The sequence below is a fragment of the Scyliorhinus canicula genome, chromosome 16 (assembly GCF_902713615.1).
Source record: "Scyliorhinus canicula chromosome 16, sScyCan1.1, whole genome shotgun sequence".
Lineage (NCBI taxonomy): Eukaryota > Metazoa > Chordata > Chondrichthyes > Carcharhiniformes > Scyliorhinidae > Scyliorhinus > Scyliorhinus canicula.
The window spans coordinates 123,303,036-123,329,089 of record NC_052161.1 but is presented as its reverse complement, the minus strand read 5'-3'; the positions used below and the strand labels follow the sequence as shown (position 1 = coordinate 123,329,089).

At 51.0% G+C, this 26,054-nt stretch overlaps 1 protein-coding gene across 1 annotated transcript in view; it reads left to right on the top strand.

The window, feature by feature from the left end:
• odad1 (outer dynein arm docking complex subunit 1) overlaps positions 1-26,054 on the top strand; it is a 56,851-nt gene that overhangs the window by 15,633 nt on the left and 15,164 nt on the right. The window contains exons 5-11 of the mRNA XM_038773394.1: positions 1,267-1,389; positions 9,136-9,249; positions 14,543-14,610; positions 15,738-15,925; positions 17,751-17,885; positions 19,167-19,249; positions 21,122-21,290. Coding sequence (XP_038629322.1) covers positions 1,267-1,389; positions 9,136-9,249; positions 14,543-14,610; positions 15,738-15,925; positions 17,751-17,885; positions 19,167-19,249; positions 21,122-21,290 — 880 coding nt within the window. The remainder of the gene's footprint in view (positions 1-1,266; positions 1,390-9,135; positions 9,250-14,542; positions 14,611-15,737; positions 15,926-17,750; positions 17,886-19,166; positions 19,250-21,121; positions 21,291-26,054) is intronic.

Genomic DNA, 26,054 nt, shown 5'->3' with positions numbered 1-26,054 from the left:
ACCAACTCCATTTTACAAGGCTGCCTGCCCATTTTCCAGCAGGAGGTAAAATTCCCCTTCGTCTATCCTCAGATGGAATGTCTAGTGCTCTGGTGACCTTCAGGTGTGACTGTGTGGCAGGAGCCACTTGTACAGCCAAAGCCCATGCTGCCCTTATCCAAACTTTCCATCAGGGTCACTAGAAGTGATGAGGAGCAGTAATCCTTACTCATTTGTCCTCAGGACAACAGCAACCCAACTGAGAATCGGAAGTGTCACTCGTACTGGGGACCAAATCTGAAACCTTGTACACTGAATGCCTCAGCATCAACCAAGCCAGTGCACTAACCCTCTGAACTAACTGCATGTGTACAGCTTGGCTACCGTACCTGTATCATTTCCCAGGGGCTTTATAAATGAGCTGCTCAAAACTGCAGGCCCTAGTCCCTGGAAAATGTACCAGAGCACCCTTGGGTGATTCTCCCACCCCCTGTGTTTGATTGGGTGGGTATTGTTGCTCCCTACAGTGACATAGTGGAGAGCAGTATCCTGTTTCATAGTAACTATGAGCACAGACAAGTGTCTTACTGCAGTTTGTTTGTGTTTCTGTATGTGCCTGAGTTTATGTGTCTATACTTAGGTGTGTGTATGACTATGCAAAAAAAAGTTTGTATTTATATGCATGTGTTTGTGTCTCTGTGTGTGTCTGTACATGTGCCTGTGTGTCAGTGTGACTGTAGATGCAGATGTGTGAGCCTGAGTTTACGTCTGTATAAGGAGATGGGTGTCAGCATGTACCTGTACATGTCAGTGTGTTTGTCTGTATGTGTGTACGTTTGTATGTGGGTAGATGTCTGTACATGTGTGTACATATGTGTGCGTGTCTATGTGGGTAGATGTTTGTATGTGTGTGCACATCTGTGTGCTTGTATTTGTGGGTATATGTCTATATGTGTGTGTATGTCTGTGTGGTTAGATGTCTGTATGCGTGTGTGTGTCTGTGTGCCTGTCTATGTGGTTAGATGTCTGTATGTGTGTGTATGTTTGTGTGTATGTCTATGTGGTTAGATGTCTGTATGCGTGTGTGTGTCTGTGTGCCTGTCTATGTGGGTAGATGTCTGTATGTGTGTGTGTGTTTGTGTGTCTGTATATAGGGGGGGGGGGGGGGGGGGGGGGGTTGTGTGTCTGTATATCCGGGTGTGTGTTTGTGGTGTTTATGGTTATTTCTTATTCAGTAAGCTAATGATTGATGAAGTTATATTTTTGTTCAAACCCTTTTTGATATAGATAAAAAAGTTGGAGCAAAAAATCTTTGAGCAGAAGAAGGGGTTGAGTAAAGGTGTTAATGCTCAAGAAATGAACGAACAGGTGGTGAAGAATGTTGGGGTCATGGAAGACAGGTTGGACAGGGTAAGGAATCTCAGAATATGGGCAGAGAGGAAAACATCAGCAATAAGTGGAGGCAATATGCTGCTGACATGATGAATTTAAAATAATTACAGGAGATAGTGAGATCAAAAATATCAAAAAACTACAAGCCCAGATATAATAAGAGCGGGTCTCCTTTTAAAGTGCCAAATTGCTGATCTCTCCATTCTCACTTCGAATTGGGTTTAGTTCGATTCCATGAATCCGCACAAACATCAACAGGGCTTTTGAGCATATCAGAGCTGAACTTGGACACGAATCGAAGATTAATTTTCCTGATGTGGTTGTGTGCAGAACAGGAGAAAACATCTGAGAGAACTCCCAAAGTGAATTTTGAATGCTGAATCAGATTTAGCTTATCCTATTAGGTTTGTACAGTCCTGGAGACTGCCTAGCCCAGCCAGCATTTGAAATGTCACAGCAATGCGTGCCTGACCTCTCTCAACCACCTTTACATTAATATAAAGTCAGCACAGTCTCACTTTACAACAGCAAGCAAATGTAACTCTGGCTCACAGTGAAACCTACTGGTATACGTCCGACCACAGTTAACAAACCCAATAGATCCTGAGGAGTGGGCATGTTTTTGGTCCCAGTGATATTAATGCCAGTTGCCGCTCAGCTTACAACACAGACCAGGGACGGGATGTAAGATCCCTTGCTTTTAAATCTCAAGACTATCATGGTTTGCACTGATAGTCAGGGGAGTTGTTACCGTTGCCTCATAATGCCAGGGACCCTGGGTTCGATTCCGGCCTAGGGTGACTGTCTGTGTGGAGTCTGCACGTTCTCCCCGTGTCTGCGTGGGTTTCCTCCGGGTGCTCCGGTTTCCTCCCACTGTCCAAAGATGTGCAGGTTAGGTGGATTGGCCGTGGTCAATACACAGGGTTATGGAGATAGGTGGTGAGAGTGGGCCTAGGTAGGGTGCTCATTCGGAGGGTGAGTGCAGACTTGATGGGCCGAATAGTCTCCTTCCGCACTGCAGGAATTCTGTGATATAAAATGAGTTATTCCAATTCCAATTCCTCCACTGCCTGATCATAGCAAAAGGTCGCTTTCAGCATCCAAAGTTTCATGTGTAGTATAATTCTTAGGTTGGTTTGAAAGTTCTTTCATTGGATTCCAGAGTTGAAATGGAATGGCTTCCGCATCTACCCTTTAAAGTTGTCAAACTTCCAGTGTTGACCTGGAGTTTCTGCAAAGTAAAGATTAATCTCCAGCAAATTACAAGAAACAAAACCCAGGAGGGAAATCACAGTGACATAGAAATGGTGTGTTGTGGCAGCACGGTGGCGCAGTGGGTTAGCCCTGCTGCCTCACGGCGCCGAGGTCCCAAGTTCGATCCCAGCTCTGGCTCACTGTCCGTCTGCAGTTTGCACATTCTCCCCGTGTCTGTGTGGGTTTCACCCCCACAACCCAAAGATTTGCAGGTTAGGTGCATTGGGCACGCTAAATTGCCCTTTAAAAAAAAATTATAAATGGTGTGTTGATTTTTTTTGTCAAATATTGAAGACTGAGAAAGTGAGCTTTTTTTGATGGACAGTCAAAAGGCAAACCTCAAAGGACTCCAACATTGATAGGCGGGGTTTCCAAATATGGATTAGAGTTTCAGACAGCAAATCCGGAAGTCCAGGTTTCGCTGCATGCTGTAGACTTTTAACCGCACAACAAGTGGATTTTATTTGACAGGATCCCTGCCCTGAATTGAGCCTGATTGACAAGCTTGGCTTCCTTAGGCAAGAAGGACTCCCGAGGGAGCAAGACTCCCTGATGATGGGTCTACAGCTGTTACCGGGAGCGTAAGGGGAGTCTGATGCCCAACTTTGAGGATGGCTGGGAGTGTGGGGGGGTGGGGGGAACAGGGATTATCCAATCCTTCACTCAGGGGATGATTTTTGGATTGGGGAGATCTAATGGGGACAGGAACCTTGAGAAAGAGGTAAGCTGGATGGGTGGGTGTGGGGAAGAGGGTTGTGTGGGGAAGCACTTCCAATCATCTTGGCCCACAAGCAGTGCTGCAAGGGAAATTGTCTTTCCCCAAAACTGTCCATCTCCGGCCTTCAGCTGCCAGATTTCTCATTGCCTAGAAACTCTAGCCAGCCAGGACCAAACTGTCCATCTCCGGCCTTCAGTTGCCAGCTTTCTCATTGCCTAGAAACTCTAGCCAGCCAGGACCAAACTGTCCATCTCCGGCCTTCAGCTGCCAGCTTTCTCATTGCCTAGAAACTCTAGCCAGCCAGGGCCAAACTGTCCATCTCCGGCCTTCAGCTGCCAGCTTTCTCATTGCCTAGAAACTCTAGCCAGCCAGGGCCAAACTGTCCATCTCCGGCCTTCAGCTGCCAGATTTCTCATTGCCGAGAAACTCTAGCCAGCCAGGGCCAAACTGTCCATCTCCGGCCTTCAGCTGCCAGCTTTCTCATTGCCTAGAAACTCTAGCCAGCCAGGGCCAAACTGTCCATCTCCGGCCTTCACAGCTGCCAGCTTTCTCATTGCCTAGAAACTCTAGCCAGCCAGGGCCAAACTGTCCATCTCCGGCCTTCAGCTGCCAGATTTCTCATTGCCTAGAAACTCTAGCAGGCCAGGGCCAAACCTTGGGAAAGTAAATGAGAGGGTCCCAGTCTGACTATAATATTTACACGGTCAACCTGTCTGCTGGGAGTAGGTTGACTGGCTACCCCCAGTCTGCTTTCTATTAATAATAATACTAATAATCTTTATTGTCACAAGTAGGCTAACAGTAACGCTGCAATTAAATTACTGTGAAAATCTCCTAGTCACCATACTCTGGCACCTGTTCGGGTACACAGAGGGAGAATTCAGAATGTCCGATTCACCTAACAAGTATGTCTTTCGGGACTTGTGTGAGGAAACCGGAGCACCCGGACGAAACCCACGCAGACACGGGGAGAACGTGCAGACTCCGCACAGACAGTGACTCAAGCCGGGAATCGAACCCGAATCCTTGGCACTGTGAAACAACCACTGTGCTAACCACTGTGCTACCGTGCCGCCCCATTAAACGTGGAATTAGGGTCAGGGTTGAGACAAAGAACAAAGAAAGGTACAGCACAGGAACAGGCCCTTCGGCCTCCAAGCCCGTGCCGACCATGCTGCCCATCTAAACTAAAACCTTCTACACTTTCTGGGTCCGCATCCCTCTATTCCCACCCTATTCATGTATTTGTCAAGATGCCCCTTAAATGTCACTATCATCCCTGCTTCCACCACCTCCTCCGGCAGAGTTCCAGGCACCCACTAGCCTCTGTGTAAAAAACTTGCCTCATACATCTCTAAACCTGGCCCCTCTCACCTTAAACCTATGCCCCCTAGTAATTGACCCCTCTACCCTGGGGAAAAGCCTCTGACGATCCACTTGTGCGCCTCAATTTTTTAGCCCTCTATCAGATCGCCCCTCAACCTCCGCCGTTCCAATGAGAGCAAACCGAGTTTATTCAACCGCTCCTCATAGCTAATGCCCTCCATACCAGGCAACATCCTGGTAAATCTCTTCTGCACCCTCTCTAACGCCTCCACATCCTTCTGGTAGTGTGGCAACCAGAATTGAACACTACTCCAAGTGTGGGCTAACTAAGGTTCTATACAGCTGCAACATGACTTTCCAATTCTTATACTCAATGCCCCGGCCAATGAAGGCAACCATGCCGTGTGCCTTCTTGACTACCTTCTCCACCTGTGTTGCCCCTTTCAGTGACCTGTGGACCTGTACAGCCAGATCTCTCTGACTGTCAATACTCTTGAGGGTTCTACCATTCACTATATATTCCCTACCTGCATAGACCTTCCAAAATGCTTTACCTCACATTTGTCCGGATTAAACTCCATCTGCCATCTCTCCGCCCAAGTCTCCAAACAATCTAAATCCTGCTGTATCCTTTGACAGTCCTCATCGCTATCCGCAATTCCACCAACCTTTGTGTCGTCTGCAAACTTACTAATCAGACCAGTTACATTTTCTTTCAAATCATTTATGTATACTACGAACAGCAAAGATCCCAGCACTGATCCCTGCAGAACACCACTAGTCACAGCCCTCCAATTAGAAAAGCACCCTTCAATTGCTACTCTCTGCCTTCTATGACCTAGCCAGTTCTGTATCCACCTTGCCAGCTCATCCCTGATCCCATGTGACTTCAGCTTTTGTACCAGTCTACCATGAGGGACCTTGTCAAAGGCCTTACTGAAGTCCATACAGACAACATCCACTGCCCTACCTGCATCAATCATCTTTGTGACCTCATCGAAAAACTCTATCATGTTAGTGAGACACGACCTCCCCTTCACAAAACCATGCTGCCTCTCACTAATACGTCCATTTGCTTCCAAATGGGAGTAGATCCTGTCTTGAAGAATTCTCTCCAGTAATTTCCCTAACACTGACGCAGGGCTCACTGGCCGGTAGTTCCCTGAATTATCCTTGCTACCCTTCTTAAACAAAGGAACAACATTGGCTATTCTCCAGTCCTCCGGGACATCACCTGAAGACAGTGAGGATCCAAAGATTTCTGTCAAGGCCTCAGCAATTTTCTCTCTAGCCTCCGTCAGTATTCTGGGGTAGATCCCATCAGGCCCTGGGGACTTATCCACCTTAATATTTTTCAAGACGCCCAACACCTTGTCTTTTTGGATCTCAATGTGACCCAGGCTATCTACACACCCTTCGCCAGACTCAACATCCACCAATTCCTTCTCTTTGGTGAATACGGATGCAAAGTATTTATTTAGTACCTCGCCCATTTCCTCTGGCTCCACACATAGATTTCCTTGCCTATCCTTCAGTGGGCCAACCCTTTCCCTGGCTACCCTCTTGCTTTTTATGTATGTGTAAAAAGCCTTGGGATTTTCCGTAACCCTATTTGCCAATGACTTTTCATGACCCCTTCTAGCCCTCCTGACTCCTTGCTTAAGTTCCTTCCTACTTTCCTTATATCCCACACAGGCTTTGTCGGTTCCCAGCCTTCTAGCCCTGACAAATGCCCCCTTTTTCTTTTTGGCGAGGCCTACAATATCTCTCGTTATCCAAGGTTCCCGAAATTTGCCGTATTTATCCTTCTTCCGCACAGGAACATGCCAGTCCTGAATTCCTTTCAGCTGACATTTGAAAGCCTCCCACATGTCAGGTGTTGATTTACCCTCAAACATCCGCCCCCAATCTGGGTTCTTCAGTTCCCGCCTAATATTGTTATAATTAGCCTTCCCCCAATTTAGCACATTCACCCTAGGACCACTCTTATCCTTGTCCACCAGCACTTTAAAACTTACTGAATTGTGGTCACTGTTCCCGAAATGCTCCCCGACTGAAACTTCTACCACCTGGCCGGGCTCATTCCCCAACACCAGGTCCAGTACAGCCCCTTCCCTATTTAGACTGTCTACATATTGTTTTAAGAAGGCCTCCTGGATGCTCCTTACAAACTCTGCCTGTCTCAGCCCTAGCACTAAGTGAGTCCCAGTCAATATTGGGGAACTTGAAGTCTCCCAACACAGCAACCCTGTTGTTTTTACTTGTTTCCAAAATCTGTCTACCTATCTGCTCCTCTATCTCCCGCTGGCTGTTGGGAGGCCTGTAGTAAATCCCCAACATTGTGACTGCACCCTTCTTATTCCTGATCTCTACCCATATAGCCTCGCTGCCCTCTGAGGTGTCCTCCCGTAGTACAGCTGTGATATTCTCCCTAACCAGTAGTGCAACTCCTCCACCCCTTTTACATCCCCCTCTATCCCGCCTGAAACATCTAAATCCTGGACCGTTTAGCTGCCTATCCTGTCCTTCCCTCAACCAGGTCTCTGTAATGGCAACAACATCATAGTTCCAAATACTAATCCAAGCTCTAAGTTCATCTGCCTTACCCGTTATACTTCTTGCATTAGAACTTCAGGCCACCAGACCCGCTGTTTTTAGCAACATCTCAGTGTCTGCTCTTCCTCAAAGCCATACTGGCCCGATTCCCTAGTTCTCCCTCGATGCTTTCACCTTCTGACCTATTGTTCCGGTGCTCACCCCCCTGCCATGCTAGTTTAAACCCTCTCGTGTGACACTAGCAAACCTCACGGCCAGGATATTTATGCCTTTCCAGTTTAGATGCAACCCGCCCTTCTTATACAGGTCACACCTGCCCTGGAAGAGCTCCCAGTGGTCCAGATAACGGAAACCCTCCCTCCTACACCAGCTGTTTAGCCATGTGTTTAGCTGCTCTTTCTTCCTATTTCTAGCCTCACTGGCGCGTGGCACAGGGAGTAATCCCGAGATTACAACCCTAGAGGTCCTGTCTTTTAACTTTCTGCCTAGCTCCCTGAACTCCTGCTGCAGGACCTCATGCCCCTTCCTGCCTATGTCGTTAGTAGCAATATGTACAACAACCTCTGCCTGTTTGCCCTCCCCCTTCAGGATGCCCGCTACCCATTCAGAGACATCCTGGACCCTGGCACCAGGGAGGCAACATACCATCCTGGAGTCTCTTTCAGGTCCACAGAAGCGCCTATCTGTGCCCCTGACTATAGAGTCCCCTATGACCATTGCTCTTCTACGCTTTGACCCTCCCTTCTGAGCATCAGAGCCAGCTGTGGTGCCACTGCTCTGGCTGCTGCTGTTTTCCCCTGATAGGCTATCCCCCCCGACAGTATCCAAAGGGGTATATCTGTTTGAGAGGGGGACAACCACAGGGGATTCCTGCACTGACTGCCTGCCCTTTCTGGTGATCACCCAATTCTCTGCCTGTACCTTGGGTGTGACCACATTTATATAACTGCTATCTATGACACTTTCCGCCACCTGCATGCTCCTAAGTGCATCCAACTGTTGCTCCAACCGAACCATGCGGTCTGTGAGGAGCTCCAGTTGGGTGCACTTTCTGCAGATGAAGCCATCCGGGATGCTGGAAGCCTCCCGGACCTGCCACATCTCACAGTCAGAGCACTGCTGCCCTCTAATTGACATTGCGTCAATTAATTAGTAACATTAATTTAAAACATTTTTTTAAAAAGTTACTGTTAACTATATGTTTCCTAGCACTAGATTTCTACTATAAATGTGAAAGTTAAATACAGTACTCTCCGATCTTTGGCTCAGGAACCCCTCTAAATTATAATTAAGTGATATGTTTAATTAATTTAACAATGCTTAATTTTTAAATTTAGTGTAGATTCCCAACCAGCCAATCAGGTCACAGCTTTACTGTGATATCACAGTAAAGTCCGCCCCACCACACAATTTGAAATGGTAATAAAAATAAAAATAAATACAAATCACTTACCTTCCCAGGTTCTCAGATGCTCTCTCGTTCTCTCTCTGCAGATTAAAAGTTACAGGCCAGAAAAAGAGAGAGACCAAAACAGTAGGGAAAAAGTACCTCCCCCCACTCTGCACCGAGTTACCTCACTGTACCAAATTACCAAGTCCCAAATCCCACTCTGCATGTGTCTCATTCAGGCTGTGACTCCTTGACCTGCGCAAGTTTTACACCGAATGTGGCGACTAGGGGATTTTCACAGCAACTTCATTGCAGTGTTAATGGAAACCTACTGGTGACAATAAAAGATTATTATTATCTCACCTGCTCCCACTCTACCAGTTTTATGGGAGTTAAAATGGGTGGATCAAGGTGGGCAGTTGCGTGATGAAACCTCCAGGAATATATCCAATCGTGGTTGACAATTCTACTGTCCTATCACATCAAGTAATTTGTGGCCATTCCTACCCCTTGACTTTAGTCAATGAGGAAGTTCAACACGCACCTTACGAGGAATGGAGCGATGAGGGAGCAGATTGATACTCTACGCGTTGAACGGACAAGGTTTCAGCAGCTCCAGAGGAAGCTGGGAAAAGTAAGGAATAAAAAAATCACTCTCAGTTGTTTCTTTTTGGATACTCTTTCTCCCAATTGGGCAGCTCATCATTTTGCTGAGAGGGTGAGGTAGTCAGGGACTGCCGCCCAGGTTCAATGGCCTTCACCAACCCTCAGGAGGCAAGCTCTGATGCCAACTCGCACCAAATCATTCTTTTTTTAAAAATTATTTTTATTCACATTTTTTATCAAAACATAATCTTTTGCGTAACCGATAATATCATTTAACATAACAAAATAAATGTTAACCATATATCCAGAAAAAGGAACGATACTATGAAACAATTCCCCCCCCCCTCTCTCTCTCTCTCTCTCCCCCCCCCCCCCCCCCCCCCCCCCCCCCCCACTCTGGGTTGTTGCTGCTGCTGACCTTTACTGCTCTCCTAGAAAGTCGAGGAATGGCTGCCACCTCTGAGAGAACCCCGCCATGGACCCTCTCAAGGCAAACTTTATTTTCTCGAGACTGAGAAACCCAGCCATGTCACTAACCCAGGTCTCTACACTCGGGGGGGGGGGGGGGGGGCTTCGAGTCCCTCCAAATGGTCATTGGATAGGCATATGGACGATAAGGGAATAGTTTAGATGGGCTTTGGAAGGGTTTCGGCGCAACATTGACGGCCGAAGGGTCTGGACTGCGCTGCAATGTTCTATGTTCTATTAAAAGGATCTGTCTCCAGGCTACCAGGGAGGCAAAGGCCAACACGTTGGCCTCTTTAGCTTCCTGAACTCCCGGATCGTCTGACACACCAAAGATCGCTATCTCTGGACTCGGCACCACCCGTGTGTCTAAGACCTTAGACATTGCCCCATTGCCTTAGCAAATCTCTTAAGACTTCTCAGAATGACTTAAGAGCCGGGCATTCGCAGAACATATGGACATGGTCTGCAGGGCGTCCCGCACACCTCGCACATTTATCCTTAACCCCAAAGAGCTTGCTCATCCTGGTTGCCATCATGTGCGCCCGGTGGACCACCTTAAGCTAGATTAAGCTAAGCCTGGCACATGATGAAGAGGAATTGTCCCTATTTAGGGCATCCGCCCACAGGCCCGCATCCAGCTCCCCACCTAGCTCCTCCTCCCATTTGCCCTTAACCTCCTCTACTGGGACTTCCTCCGCATCCTGAAGTTCCCGGTAGATGTCCGAATCCTTCCCCTCCCCTACCCAGGTGCCGGAGACCACCCTATCCTGTATCCTGCGTGGGGGTAGCAGCGGGAATGATACCACCTGTTTTTTCAGAAAGGCGCGCACCTGAAGGTATCTGAAAGCGTTTATAGGGGGCAAACTGAATTTCTCCTCCAGCGCTTTCAGCCTGGGAAAGGTCCCGGCTATGAACAGGTCCCCCATCCTTTTAATGCCTGCCCTCTGCCAGCTTTGAAACCCTCCGTCTATCTTGCCCGGGACGAATCTGTGATTGTTGCGTATCGGGGTCCAGACTGAGGCTCCCTCCACCCCCCAGTGTATTCTCCACTGACCCCAGATCTTTAATGCCGCCACCACCACCGGACTAGAGGAGTAGCGGGCCAGCGAGAACGGCAGAGTACCGGCGAGAACGGCAGAGGGCCAGCGAGAACGGCAGAGAGCCGGCGAGAACGGCAGAGGGCCGGCGAGAACGGCAGAGGGCCGGCGAGAACGGCAGAGGGCCGGCGGGAACGGCAGAGGGCCGGCGGGAACGGCAGAGGGCCGGCGAGAACGGCAGAGGGCCGGCGAGAACGGCAGAGGGCCGGCGGGAACGGCAGAGGGCCGGCGAGAACGGCAGAGGGCCGGCGGGAACGGCAGAGGGCCGGCGGGAACGGCAGAGGGCCGGCGAGAACGGCAGAGGGCCGGCGAGAACGGCAGAGGGCCGGCGGGAACGGCAGAGGGCCGGCGAGAACGGCAGAGGGCCGGCGGGAACGGCAGAGGGCCGGCGGGAACGGCAGAGGGCCGGCAGGAACGGCAGAGGGCCGGCAGGAATGGCAGAGGGCCGGCAGGAACGGCAGAGGAACGGCAGAGGGCCGGCAGGAACGGCAGAGTGCCGGCGAGAACGGCAGAGGGCCGGCGGGAACGGCAGAGGGCCGGCGGGAACGGCAGAGGGCCGGCGGGAACGGCAGAGGGCCGGCGAGAACGGCAGAGGGCCGGCGGGAACGGCAGAGGGCCGGCGAGAACGGCAGAGGGCCGGCTGGAACGGCAGAGGGCCGGCGAGAACGGCAGAGTGCCGGCGAGAACGGCAGAGTGCCGGCGAGAACTGCAGAGGGCCGGCGGGAACGGCAGAGGGCCGGGAACGGCAGAGGGCCGGCAGGAACGGCAGAGGGCCGGGGGGAACGGCAGAGGGCCGGCGGGAACGGCAGAGGGCCGGCGAGAACGGCAGAGGGCCGGCTGGAACGGCAGAGGGCCGGCGAGAACGGCAGAGGGCCGGGAACGGCAGAGGGCCGGCAGGAACGGCAGAGGGCCGGGGGGAACGGCAGAAGGCCAGCGAGAACGGCAGAGGGCCGGCGAGAACGGCAGAGGGCCGGCGAGAACGGCAGAGGGCCGGCGAGAACGGCAGAGGGCCGGCGAGAACGGCAGAGGGTCGGGAACGGCAGAGGGCCGGCGAGAACGGCAGAGGGCCGGCAGGAACGGCAGAGGGCCGGCGAGAACGGCAGAGGGCCAGCGAGAACGGCAGAGGGCCGGCGAGAACGGCAGAGGGCCGGCGGGAACGGCAGAGGGCCGGCGAGAACGGCAGAGGGCCGGCGAGAACGGCAGAGGGCCGGCGGGAACGGCAGAGGGCCGGCGGGAACGGCAGAGGGCCGGGAACGGCAGAGGGCCGGCAGGAACGGCGGGAACGGCAGAGGGCCGGCGGGAACGGCAGAGGGCCGGCGGGAACGGCAGAGGGCCGGCGGGAACGGCAGAGGGCCGGCGGGAACGGCAGAGGGCCGGCGGGAACGGCAGAGGGCCGGCGGGAACGGCAGAGGGCCGGCGGGAACGGCAGAGGGCCGGCGGGAACGGCAGAGGAACGGCGGGAACGGCAGAGGGCCGGCGGGAACGGCAGAGGGCCGGCGGGAACGGCAGAGGGCCGGCGGGAACGGCAGAGGGCCGGCGGGAAAAGCAGAGGGCCGGCGAGAACGGCAGAGGGCCGGCGAGAACGGCAGAGGGCCGGCGGGAACGGCAGAGGGCCGGCAGGAACGGCAGAGGGCCGGCGAGAACGGCAGAGGGCCGTCGGGAACGGCAGAGGGCCGGCGGGAACGGCAGAGGGCCGGCGGGAACGGCAGAGGGCCGGCGGGAACGGCAGAGGGCCGGCGAGAACGGCAGAGGGCCGGGGAGAACGGCAGAGGGCCGGGAACGGCAGAGGGCCGGGAACGGCAGAGGGCCGGGGGGAACGGCAGAGGGCCGGGGGGAACGGCAGAGGGCCGGGGGGAACGGCAGAGGGCCGGGGAGAACGGCAGAGGGCCGGGGAGAACGGCAGAGGGCCGGCAGGAACGGCAGAGGGCCGGCGGGAACGGCAGAGGGCCGGCGAGAACGGCAGAGGGCCGGCAGGAACGGCAGAGGGCCGGCGGGAACGGCAGAGGGCCGGGGAGAACGGCAGAGGGCCGGGGAGAACGGCAGAGGGCCGGCAGGAACGGCAGAGGGCCGGGGAGAACGGCAGAGGGCCGGGGAGAACGGCAGAGGGCCGGCGAGAACGGCAGAGGTCCGGCAGGAACGGCAGAGGGCCGGCGAGAACGGCAGAGTGCCGGGAACGGCAGAGGGCCGGCGAGTACGGCAGAGTGCCGGGAACGGCAGAGGGCCGGGGAGAACGGCAGAGGGCCGGCGAGAACGGCAGAGTGCCGGCGAGAACGGCAGAGGGCCGGGAACGGCAGAGGGCCGGGAACGGCAGAGGGCCGGCGGGAACGGCAGAGGGCCGGGAACGGCAGAGGGCCGGGAACGGCAGAGGGCCGGGAACGGCAGAGGGCCGGCGAGAACGGCAGAGGGCCGGCGGGTACGGCAGAGGGCCGGCGGGTACGGCAGAGGGCCGGGAACGGCAGAGGGCCGGCGGGAACGGCAGAGGGCCGGGAACGGCAGAGGGCCGGCGGGAACGGCAGAGGGCCGGCGGGAACGGCAGAGGGCCGGCGAGAACGGCAGAGGGCCGGCGAGAACGGCAGAGGGCCGGCGGGAACGGCAGAGGGCCGGGGGGAACGGCAGAGCGCCGGGGGGAACGGCAGAGCGCCGGCGAGAACGGCAGAGGGCCGGCGGGAACGGCAGAATGCCGGCGGGAACGGCAGAGGGCCGGGGGGAACGGCAGAGGGCCGGGGGGAACGGCAGAGGGCCGGGGGGAACGGCAGAGCGCCGGCGAGAACGGCAGAGGGCCGGCGAGAACGGCAGAGGGCCGGCGAGAACGGCAGAGGGCCGTTACAAATGCCCCTACACTGGTACCTTTGCATGAGGCCGCCTCTAACTGCTCCCACCGCACCAAACAATTCAACCATCACTCGGCCAACAGCTTGAGGAGTTGGAGGAGATTAGGTTTTAGTTTTTCAGTTTATTCTTGGGTGAATCCGATGAGGTTAGTATTTATTACCCATCCCTAGTTGCCTCATGTGCATAAAGAGTTAACCACATGACGTGTGTGCAGACATTCAGGCCATTTGCTTCTCTGTGCTAGCCCACAAATTATTGAATTCTGTTTCGCAACTTGCCCGGGTGGGATTTGAACCCGTGACCTGGTCTGGAGCCACAGAGGAAGATCCCAACCGTCTATCATAAAAGCAAAATACTGAGGATGCTGGAAAGCTAAAATAAAAATAGAAAAAGCTGAAAGGTCTCAGTAGGTCTGCCAGCGTCTGTGGAGAGAGAAACAGAGTTAACGTTTCGAGTCCCGGTGACTTCTTCAGGTCCCAATCCTGCCGCACTGTTGCAGGTGAGTGGAGAACAAGAGAAAGACACTTCTCCACACACAGAGCGGCAAGTCAACCTGAGGCACTCCAACGCACGCCTGAGCAATCAATACAAGAGCTTTTGGACACTGATAACCATGATGGGAGTGGGGTGGGGGGACACTAGATTTGGAATGGGGACTCGGAGTCTGCAAAAAGGAACTAAATAAACTCTGCTCTGATTGGCAAATTTAGATACCAGTCCAATGGCCCTCTAGCCATAATCTAACTGAAACAAACTAGGGAAGAAGGGACGAGATGACGGTTCCTATGTTCTTTCCTTTGGTTATTGATTAATCATTGGCTGAAGGGGCAGAGAAGCTGCCGTAATTGTGGATAAAGGGACTGGCATTCCTCCCTCCCCAACATGTGGTCTAACCCCAGACATTATCTTCCTCACTTTGATTAGGAACTTCTGGAGATTCGGAAGGAAATCGGTTTTGTGATTGACACTTCGACTGCTGCATACGAAGCCAGGTGAGGGTACAGCACCAAAGAGATATTCCTTCTCAACCCTGTTTGATCTGTCTAAATTTAGAGTACCCAATTCGTTTTTTCCAATTAAGGGGCAATTTTAGCGTGTTCAATCCACCTACCCTGCACATCTTTGGGTTGTGGGGGGGCGAAACCTTCTCAACCCAGTTGACCTCTATTGATGGTGAACGGGTTGACACGGTCTTGTGCAATGTCCCATCAAACTGTGGGTTGATTTTGAAGTGAGGAATGCTGCAAACCAGTAGATTTCTATGAATTCCTGACGCCCTGGAAATCAGTGAAACCGTATACGTTGTGAGACTGATGTCACTGCAGCCTGTAAAACAGTTTAAAGGTTATCCCATGGAAACAGCCATTAACCCTTCGTATCAATGCTCTTCTATCCTGTTCTATTTACAGTTATTTATTTATTTTTTATAAAATTAGAGTACCCAATTAGTTTTTCCAATTAAGGGGCAATTTAGCGTGGCCAATCCACCTACCCTGCACATCTTTGGGTTGTGGGGGTGAAACCCACGCAGACAAGGGGAGAATGTGCAAACTCCACACGGACAGTGACCCTCTATTTGCAGTTATGTCCAAGTTGGAAAATATGGGACAAACGTAATTCTGTGGCATAAAAATATATTTCAGTGTTCCAATCTGATATCAAATAGACTGAAACATAAAGAGGAAAGTGTCTCCAATTAATTCTGTGCAGGTTCAACCAGTTAACGCCTCACTGGAAGCCTCTCCCAGCATCCTCTGGGTTCAGTGTGCTCTCCTTCGAGCGCAATACGGCCAGAGAATCGTGCCCTCAATGACTAACCTAACACTTGTGGTTGACTCTGAAGTGGTTTCAGTCGTGTCAAAAACCACGACAAGGTATTGAACTGTAACAGTTCAAGGAAAAGACTCAACACAACCTTGTGAAGGACAACGGGAGCATGGCTGGACTTGCCTGTGACACTGACATCCTAAGAATAACGTAGATCAGGGTGGCCTGTATCCATGGAAAACAAACTCCAGCAAGGAGTCCGCATCTTCTAGAGAGAGTGAAAGAGAATATTTCTGGGTAAGGTAGTGACGACTGACCTCTGGCTGACCGTGTTTGTAATGCCCTGATGTAGAGATGAAGCACAGATGAAGACGCAGCAACTGAGGGAGAAGGCAGAGAAGGAACTCGCATTGCACGCGGCCGAGATGAAAGAACTTCAGCGAGTCATTGACCATGACAGAAAGCTGAAGGAGTTCATGGGAATTAAAACTCAGGAGCGGTCGAATGAAGATGAGACATTACATGGCACCTACAAACGAGGTAAAGGCAATAAAAATTCCCTCGTCAACAGAGACACTTGTTAACAATTGGCACAACCTGCCTGAGGGGCAAATGTTTTATTATTCATTCCCATGTTGTGAGTGTCATTGGCAAGGTTGGCATGGTTATTCAATAGCGGTTTGATAAAACTGAGTGTCTCAGTAGGCCGAGGCATATGGGGAGTGGTCAGAAAAGTGGAGTTCAGCTGAAGATCAGTCACAGTCATATTGAATAGCCAAGCAGGCTCGAGATACCACATGGTCTACTCTTGATGCTATATCTTATGTTCTTAGGTCACTTCAGTTACTAGCCTGGGGAGGCAGTAGCATAGTGGTATTGTCACTGGACCAATAATCCAGAAACCCAGGATAATGATCTGTGGACCTGGGTTCAAATCCCACCAAGGCAGATGATGGAATTTAAACTCAATAAAATATCTGGAATTAAAAGATGACCATGAAACCATTTTTGATTGTCATAAAAACCTATCTGATTCACTAATGTCCTTTAGGGAAGGAAATCTGCTGTCCTTACCTGGTCTGGCCTACATGAGACTCCTGACCAACAGCAATGTGGTTGACTCTTAACTGCCCCCTCATGGGCAATAAATGCTGGCACAGCCTGCGATGCCCATGTTTCAAGAATTAACTTTTTTAAAAGTCAGACACACTTGTCTGGGACTGGAGTCACATATAGACACAGACTGGGTTAGGACAATAGATTTTCTTCCCTGAAGGACATCGGTGAACCATTTTGGTTTTTATGACAGTCTGACAGCTTTATAGCCACATTTGCTAATAACAGATTTTCAAAAACTGTATTCAAATGCTCAAACTGGTGGGAGATGAACTCACCTCCCTGTATTATTGGCCCAGTAACATAATCCATTCACGACTGTACCCTCATTGCATCCTGTGTGGAATAGCGAGCAGCCCATTGACCCACTTGGCAGTGCAAGTAGGTATATAAAGGTCTCAGGTGGAAAAGTAGAAGGTGAGGGGGTGGGTTGAAATTGTCACCTCATCAACGGTGTAAATTGTTGGGAAATCTAAATAAATGGAGCCGCCTGCCATCGATATCAAACTGTTCCTTGTGAGCTCGGGCTTTGCTTCTGAATAGGAGTTACGCCAGCAATTGAAGGTGATGCACAAGTGGAAAAGCGAAGATCGTAGTATCACCAAGAATTGGGTCAAATACAAGAACATAAGAACTAGGAGCAGGAATAGGCAGTCCAACCCCTCCAGCCTACTCCGCCATTCAATACGATCACGGCTGATCTTATCTCGGACTTACCTTCCGCCCGCTCCCCCAAACCCTTCATCCCGCTACTAATAAAAAACCTAACCATCTCTTCCTTATATTTGTTCAGTATTCCGGCGTCCTCTGTGATGTGGGGTAGAGAATTCCACAGATTCACGACACTTTGAGTGAAGTGATTCCTCTTCATTCCTGTTTTAAATCTGCCACCTCTCAGTCTGGCCTCTCGTTCTCGAATGTCCAACAAGGGGGAAGAATCCGCTCCAGGTTTATCCTGTCAATCCCCCTTTTGCATCGTATATACCTCAATTAGACCCCTCCTCATTTTTCTAAACTCCAACGAGTATAGGCCTAAACAGCTCACTCCCTCTTCACAAGACAAGTCCTTCACTGGTAGAATCAGTCTATTGAACCAATAAATACCATCGTATAACTGTGATTGTGTTTCAAAAGTACTTCGCTGGATGCAAAGCACTTTGGGACATGGGTGTTATTGAAAGATGTTCCAGAAATGCAAGTCTTTCTTTCATATTCACTGGTGTCCTTGAACTTTGAACCTTGTCCTCAGAACACAGAGACTCAGCAAGAAAAAAGAAGGACGCAAAGGAAGAGACTGTGGAAATGTATGAAGCTGCTTTCCAGCAGATCCGAGCACTCACCGGAGAGGACAACCTTAATGTGCTGGTGGAAAAATTCATTGAAGGTGGGGCAGCACTTCCTGCGGTGTTATCACGAGAAGGGAAACTTTAGCCAAGTGGCAGAGTCAGAACTACGGAAATATCTGTCTGCTTCAACGGCAGGGGTTAGGGGAGGGTTGGGAGTAGGGTTGGCAACTGCAACTAAATGTATTCCTGGAGGTTTCACCACATGACTCGCCCCAGTATCCAGCCATTAGTCAGCGAACACATCCATCCTTGTGATGTACTGCCTTCCGAATCCAATTGGAAAGTAAAATAACTCAAAACCCAATTGCATGATGGTTGACAGTCAGCCACACAGCCTTTTTCTCTCCCATTGCAATATCTTTCTATCTGATGAAGAGAAATGTTCAATGAAAATGACCAAAAGGGTAGTTTTGAATGTCGCGATGAAATTTCTCCAGGGTTGCATATAACAATGTTCTGGAGACTGATCGTCAATTCCTGGAGACTCCAGGCCAATCTTGTAGGTGGGGCAACAGAGGTTAGTGGTAGGGGCAGCAGTGAAGTGGAAGTGTGTGTGTTGGGGGGGGGGGGGGGGGGGGGGGAGGATCTTTGGGGGAAGGGAGGAATCAAGCCAGATGGGGTAACAGGGTGTGACTGGTAATAATGGTCAATCAGGGATTACCAGCCCTCACAATGCTGGGCGTTTCATACCTTTTTTTAAATTCTGATTTGTTGGGGTGTTGGATGATGGGGGAGGGGGGGGGGGGTGCCCGTAGGGAGGTGGTGTCTAACCTTCGTGTGGGGATCTCAGGAGTGAAGCAGGGGGGCGTTGAATTGGGATTGATAGAGGCTGAGGTCGGGTTGTCTTGGGGGTGGAGGTTTGGTTGGGTCAGGTTGTGGGGTGTCGTGTCGGAGGTGGTTGGCTCGGGTTTAGCCTGTGTAGGGGGGGTAGGAGTCTCGTCGAGGTGAGATTCATCAGGGGGTGGGGATGTCCCTCGGGCAGTGAGGGAGGGGTCGCGTTCTGGGTGTTTACAATTGTTACCAAGAAGTTAGAAGAGGTTTTAATTCTTCTAACATTTTCTGAGTAACAATTGTTGGAACCCTGTCAGAACCATCTGAAGTTTTGTCATTTAAATTGCATTTTTAGATTGATCCCAGGACAGGACAATTGCCCAAAGAAGGTTTGTGTTTCTGGGCAATTGCCATGCAAATACTTATCTGTGAAGTTCCGGGAGGGGATCCCCCGATGCGTCTTTGGGGTACTCCCTCAATCCGGGGAACTGGGAAGTTACGGTCCAACCTTTTCTGATTCTAACTCTCACGGTGTATCTCTCTGCCAGTGGAAGACCGGAACTTTGCGTTGTTTAATTACATCAATGAGCAGAACAGTGAGATTGAGAGACTGCAGGAGGAAATTGCTAATGTAAGTCATTACAAAAATGTTTTCTTTTTAACAACTTAATCAATCATCTCGGACCTCACTGCAGGAGTTCCTGAAAATAGTGTCCTCAGCTCAACCATCTTCCGTTGCTTCATTACTGTAGTAATGTTCCATCCATCATAAGGTCAGATGTGGGGATGTTCGCTGATGACTGCACAATTCTCAGCCCCGTTCGCGACTCCTCAGATACTGAAACAGTCCATGTCCAAATGCAGCAAGACCTGGACAATATCCAGGCTTGGGCTGACAAGTGGCAAGTAACATTTGTGTCACATAAGTGCCAGGCAATGCCCATCTCCAACAAGAGAGAATACATTTGCCCTTTGACATTCAATGGCATTACCATCGCTGAATCCCTGACTATCACAATCCTGCATGTTACCATTAACCTGAATCTGAACTGGGCTTGCCAAGTAAATACTGTGGCAACAAGAGTAGGTCAGAGGCTAGGATTCTTGTGGCAAGTTAGTCACCTTTTTTTAAAAATTAAAGTACCCAATTCTTTTATTTCCAATTAAGGGCCAATTTCATGTACCCAATCCACCTATCCTGCACATCTTTGGGTTGTGGGGGTGAGACCCATGCAGACACGGGGAGAATGTGCAAATTCCACATGACCCGGGGTCAGAATCAAACCTGGGTCCTCAGCGCTGTGAGGCAGCAGTGCCACCCAAGAAAGTCACCTTCTGACTCCCCAAAGCCTGTCACCATCTACAAGGCACAAGTCGGGAGTGTAATGGAATACTCTCCCCTTGCCTGGATGAGTGCAGCTCCAACAACACTCAAGAAGCTCAACACCATCCAGGACAAAACAGCCCGCTTGATTGGCACCCCATCCACAAAACAATCACTTCCTCCACCACAGGTGCACAGTAGCAGCAGCGTGTACCATCTACAAGATGCACTGCAGGAACTCACCAAGGCTCCTTAGGCAGCACGTACTGAACCCTCGACTGCTACCAACAAAAGGGCAGTAGACACATTGGAACACCACTACCCAGAAGTTCCCCTCCAAGTTACTCACCACCCTGATATGTGGCTGGGTCACAATCCTTTCTCCCTTACAGCACTGTGGATGTACCTACACCACATGGACTGCAGCAGCTCAGGATGACAGCTCACCACCACCTTCTTTAGGGCAATCAGTATTGGGCAATAAATGCTGACCGAGCAATGCCCACCTCCCATAAATTAAGAATTATAAATCACTGCGCAGAATTGCAGGTCATGAGCACAGACTGGCACCAATTACAATGGCCCATTTAGGCAGATTCCAAGCCCTTCCACAATTCATTGGCCGAGGGGTGCCTCAGGGGTCGTAAGGACATCAGATGGTGTGTGAGGGAGGGAAAACCTAAGGGGCAATTGTTATGTTGAATTGCTGCTGAGAAGTAAGGTCCTGCACTAACTGCACTTCGAAAGTACTTAATTGACTGCGACATGCTTTGGCATGTCTTGAGTTTTTTGAAAATACCGAGATGACTTCTTGGATTGGATTTGTTTATTGTCACGTGTACCAAGGTACAGTGAAAAGTATTTTTCTGCAAGCAGCTCAACAGATCATTCAGTACATGGGAAGAAAAGGGAATTAAACAAAATTCAAGAAAATACATGAGAATACATAATAGGGCAACACAAGATATACAATGTAACTACATAAGCATTGGCATCGGTTGAAGCATACAGGGTGTAGTGTTAATGAGGTCAGTCAATAAGAGGGTCATTTAGAAGTCTGGTGACAGTGGGGAAGTTCCTTCTGAACGTGTTTCCTTCCAAGTGAAAAAGCACGAGTTCATCTATTCATCCCTGTGACACCTCATGCAGTCCCTTTGTTCTCCTTTACATTTGTCCCAGATCCAGGCACAGATGGAAGTTTTCAAATCCCAGGAGCTGCACCGGGAAGAAGAACATAAAGCTGTTCTGAGCAGGATTGAAACTCAACAGGAGGAAGCGAGTAAACAGGCCATGGAATATGACAACAGGATCAAAGGGGTCAAAAAAATACTGGACCAACTCAAAACAAGTAAGCAAGGAGCTTTGGTTGGAAGTTTTGACTTAATTCTGAATTAATACACTTTTGGACAAGTTATTTATTTGTATTTATTTACTACAATAACAACTGACAGGCCCAGTGGCAGTATTTCCACCTGAGTCTAAGGAAAGATATTCCGGCATTGGAGGCAGTCCAGAGAAGGTTCGCTAGGTTTTTAAAAATATATATTTTTATTGAAGTTTTCACATTTTCATCAATATTGCATCAAAACAAAAGAAAAAGAAAAAAAGTCATAGGTATCAATGCAAAACAGGTACAGCACATAGCAGAAGCCAATACAAGCAGAGGGACAAATAAGATTGGATGAGATCCATCTACAAGATGCACTGCAGGAACCCACCAAGGCTGTCTCCAAAGATGTGATATCCTGCATCCGGGGTGGGAAGCTTGTCTTCCCGTTGCTCCTTGCAGATTCCGACACCACCGCTAGCAGGCGGGATATCACAATTGGAGAAAAGGTCGGCCACTAAAACACTGACTAGAATAAGGACCCGGTAGGAATCCAGCGGGTACCGTTTATATCATTTGTGTAAATGAAACGTTGCTTCTTATTTTACTCGTTGTGGATTCCCCGTGTCCTTATTAAATCCCTCCAGGGATACAAGATCGGTCTGCACCAAAGCTGGATACGGTGAACTTACATCACATCCAAAGCTTCAAAGGAAAATAACAGAGGACTAAAAAACCCGAGAACCCCAGAGCTAAGGGAGAATTACACTGATACCCACAACGCAATCAAACTCCCTTCCAGACCCAGCATCATATAACTACAAGACTACAGGGAGAGGATCGGAAACCATGGGTGGAATTCTCCGACCTCCCCCCCCCGGGGGATCGGAGAATCGCCCGGGGCCGGCGTCAATCCCGCCCCCGCTGTGTCCCAAATTCTCCGCCCCCCGAGATTCGGCGGGGGCTGGAATGGCGCTGCGCCGGTCGGCGGGCCCCCCGTGGCGATTCTCCAGCCCGCAATGGGCCGAAGTCCCGCCGCTGACAGGCCTTTTCCGCCGGCGTGGATCAAACCACCTCTGGTACCAGCGGAATTGGCGGTGCGGGAGGACTCCGGGGTCCGGGGGGGGGGGGGGGGGGGAGATCTGACCCCGGGGGGGGGGTGCCCTCACGGTGGCCTGGCCCTTGATCGGGGCCCACCGATCGGCGGGCGGGCCTGCGCCGTGGGGGCACTCTTTTTCTGCCACCCTGCCATGGCCTTCACCAAAACTAAGGAAATCTCAAACCTCAAGCCTCAAACCCAGGGTCTCCCATAGAAAAGTAAGAAAATAGCAAAGAGTAATCAGCAGAGACCCGAGCTACCAAACCCCATCCAGTGGGTCACAGATCCAAAGGAGGAACAGACCGCCTGACCTTCAAGCAGAAACACATCCCTGAGGGGGGCACCAGGATTACCATGAGGCCCGAGATTAAGAAGGATACCATCAGATCTCAGCCAGAAAGGGGAAACCCCATCCCAGGGATGAGGGGCCGTCAGTTCACCCTTCGAAGGAGGGTCGCCTTGGGAGGGGGGGCAAGCTCACCTCCCCCTAGCACCTGGGAACCCACCCTGACAATAAGGACCACTGAGGGAAAACGGTTTGGGACACCATAAGGACAACTTATCAAATAGGCCCACTCAATTAGCCATAGCACCAAGACCTCTGTTTGCATCAACGGGGCCAAGGAGGAGATGGTTGGCAGCTTCAAATTCTTAGGTGTGTGATGCGCTAACAATTGCACACAGAAACACGAAACGGTACAAAAGAGGCTTTATTACCATGAGATGTTATTCCCTCAAGTGGAGCTGTAGAATGGCAGCTCAGGAGACCTCATGGATATTGATACTGCTCCCTGTGGGCGGAGCTAGCCGGCAGGGGCTTACCGACAAACTACGCAGCGGCTTACCGACAAACCTGTAATAGCAGGTACTATTGTACATCCCCTAATAGAGGCACACACATATATATACAGTGGTATTACCACAGTGTGCACATCACTAACAATCTGCCCTGGTCCACCCACATCGATGCCACACCGGATTCCCGACCGCTGAGATCACACGTGTCCCGCGCAGTTGGGAACTCGGCCCATCGGGGACGGAGCATTGCGGGAGGGCATACTGATGACACGCCAACGCCATTGCAATAGCGCGCGGTACACAACATGATTATGCCATTTTGGAGGGGGCGGAGCATTGATAACCGGCTTCAAACCGGTGCCGGCCCCGTTTTGGGCACCAGAGTGGATTCTCCGCCTGGTCGCCGATTACGATATCGGCATCGGGCAACGGAGAACCCCGATCTTAGTCTCAGAAACGGAAAATCCCGCCTCAATACTTGCACAATGCCATCTCACCAGAACTCAGGCGCTCAACAACCTAGGCTCTGGCAGGAAGTAGGGGGGAAACAACTCAAGTGGTTTGGCCAACCCCATCCCTTCATGACCGACATTCGGAATAGGATAACACAGAGCCACTGGTCAGGAGGCCAACCCAACCCCAGGCTTCGAAGACAAGATGAGATGTGCTCCATTGAATTTAATTTGCCCAGCCTACAGATCAAGATTCCCTGCCAAAACATGGCGCCCAATTTCCAAACACAGCTGGGAACATCTCCACCACTTCACCTCGGCTCAGCAGCACATCTCTCCTGTTCCCCTTCTTACCTGACTCCGTCAGGATGGACGATAGGCCACCTGGGTCAGCTTGCCACCTGGGTCAGTTCTCTCTCCAATGCAGGAACTTCCTTGTACGTCTCTATAAAAACATCCGCAGCTGTTGGAATTGGACCTTAGAGACCTGTACCTCAGAGCCGAGATTTTCAGCCAGAACAGCATCTTCGTTAGCAGCCCTCATCTGTCGATGCAACTGCACCATCTGGGCGGGAACCTGGTCAAAAGCAATTGTGCCACTTAAGGCAGGGCCCCACACCAACTCCTTCCAGCCGCCATGGACAAGCGAGGATTTAAACATTCTAACTCGGCTCTTACCACGCAGAAACACTGACCAACAATTCTTGGGTCACAGTGTAAATTATGTAAACCAAGAAAAGACATAAAAGGAATGTACACAAGGATGAAAAGAGGTATTAAAAGTAGAGTCGGAGCTCACAAAAACATGACCGTTCCTGCACTCACATCACGTGACCCCCTCCAGGTTGACTAGGTTGATCCCGAGTATGAAGAGATTTTCTTATGAGGAGAGGTTGAATAGGTTGGGTCTGTACTCATTGGAGTTTAGAAGAATGAGAGATGACTTTATTGAGAAATAAAAGGATTCTCAGGGAGCTTGACAGGAAGGTTGCCTGGAGGTTTTTTTCCCTCTTGTGGAAGTGTCTAGGGCCAGAGGGCATCATCTCCGAGTGAGGGATCATTTGAGACAGGGATGAGGGGGTAGTGTATCTGTGGAATTCTTTATTGCAGAGGGCTGTAGAGGCTGCATTGTTCTGTGTGTTCAAGGCTGAGATAGACAGATTTTTAATTATTGAGGGAATCAAGGGTGAGGGGATAAGGCGGGGAAATGCAGTTGGGGATTATCATATCAGATCAGCCATGATCTCACTGACTGGCAGAACAAACACGATGGGCTGAATGGCCTATTTCTGCTCCAAGTCTTATAGTCAGAAGATAGAGAATTTGAACCCCAGTCCAGGCAGTCCCAGTGAGTGGAGATTCCAGCTCCAAAATCGTGGATAATATTCAGAGTGGATACTCAGGCATGTGCTGGACGTTCCCACACCCCCACTATATTAGTGGGAGCTCATAAAACTAACACTATTGCTTGTGGAAAGATGTCTACAGCTATGGAAGCAGTGCTCATATCATGATGTATCAGACAGTTAATTAGCCCACAAATCCTTCCATGACTTCACATTGTTCTGCGGGTGTTGAAGATATGAAATGTTGATGACAAGAATTGATAGTACAACAAAATTCCACCAGAGTGCATGTTACTAATGGAAATCAAAGTTATATGTTCGGATTTCTCTTTATCTCAATTTTCTCACCTCTGCTCCAGATGTTGGGCACGGTTCAGCGACTGCGTTACGCCTGGCGTGGATCCAGGCGCAACAGGTTAATCGTGCAGGATCCCCAAAGCGGGCTACGTGCCAGACGCCGGGCTGATCGCGAGTCACCCCTCACACTCGGTCCAGTGCAATCTACACCTCGCCCTCGCTGGGCGGGATCCAGATCTGCATATTCAAATGAACCATTGGGCTCATTTAAATAACCAGATGACGTATGCACCCGGCTCCCAGGAGTCAACAGCTTCGTCTGCGAGACCTCGCAGGAAGCCGTTTAGCACTGGTTTCCACAAATGTGGACTAGGTGTGAAGACAACTCGGCAGGTCTCGCAGGCCATTAGAGATCTCCAGGTGGGGTCAGGGAGGGAAAGGCAGTACCCTGGCACTTCTGCTGGCACCTGGACTCTGTCAGCCTGGCAATGCCAGGATGCCTGGGTGGCACTGCCAAGGTATCCGGATGCCAGGTTGGCAGTGCTAGGGGTCGGGCCCGGGGGGGCCTTAGCCATTGGACAGAGGGGTGAGTGAAGGTTCTGGGGGTCTCGGGGAGGTTGGGCTGGTGAACAGGATCAATAAAGTTGGAGGTGGGGGGGCTGAAAGAGGGTTGAGCGGAAGATCGGTGTGCCAGTCAAAATGCTGCCCCAATGAGCGAGGAGCAACAGCAGGAAACTGACTAAAGTCTGGTCTCGGTGGGGAGAAAGGCCCTGAGGCCCAAAGAACTGACAAA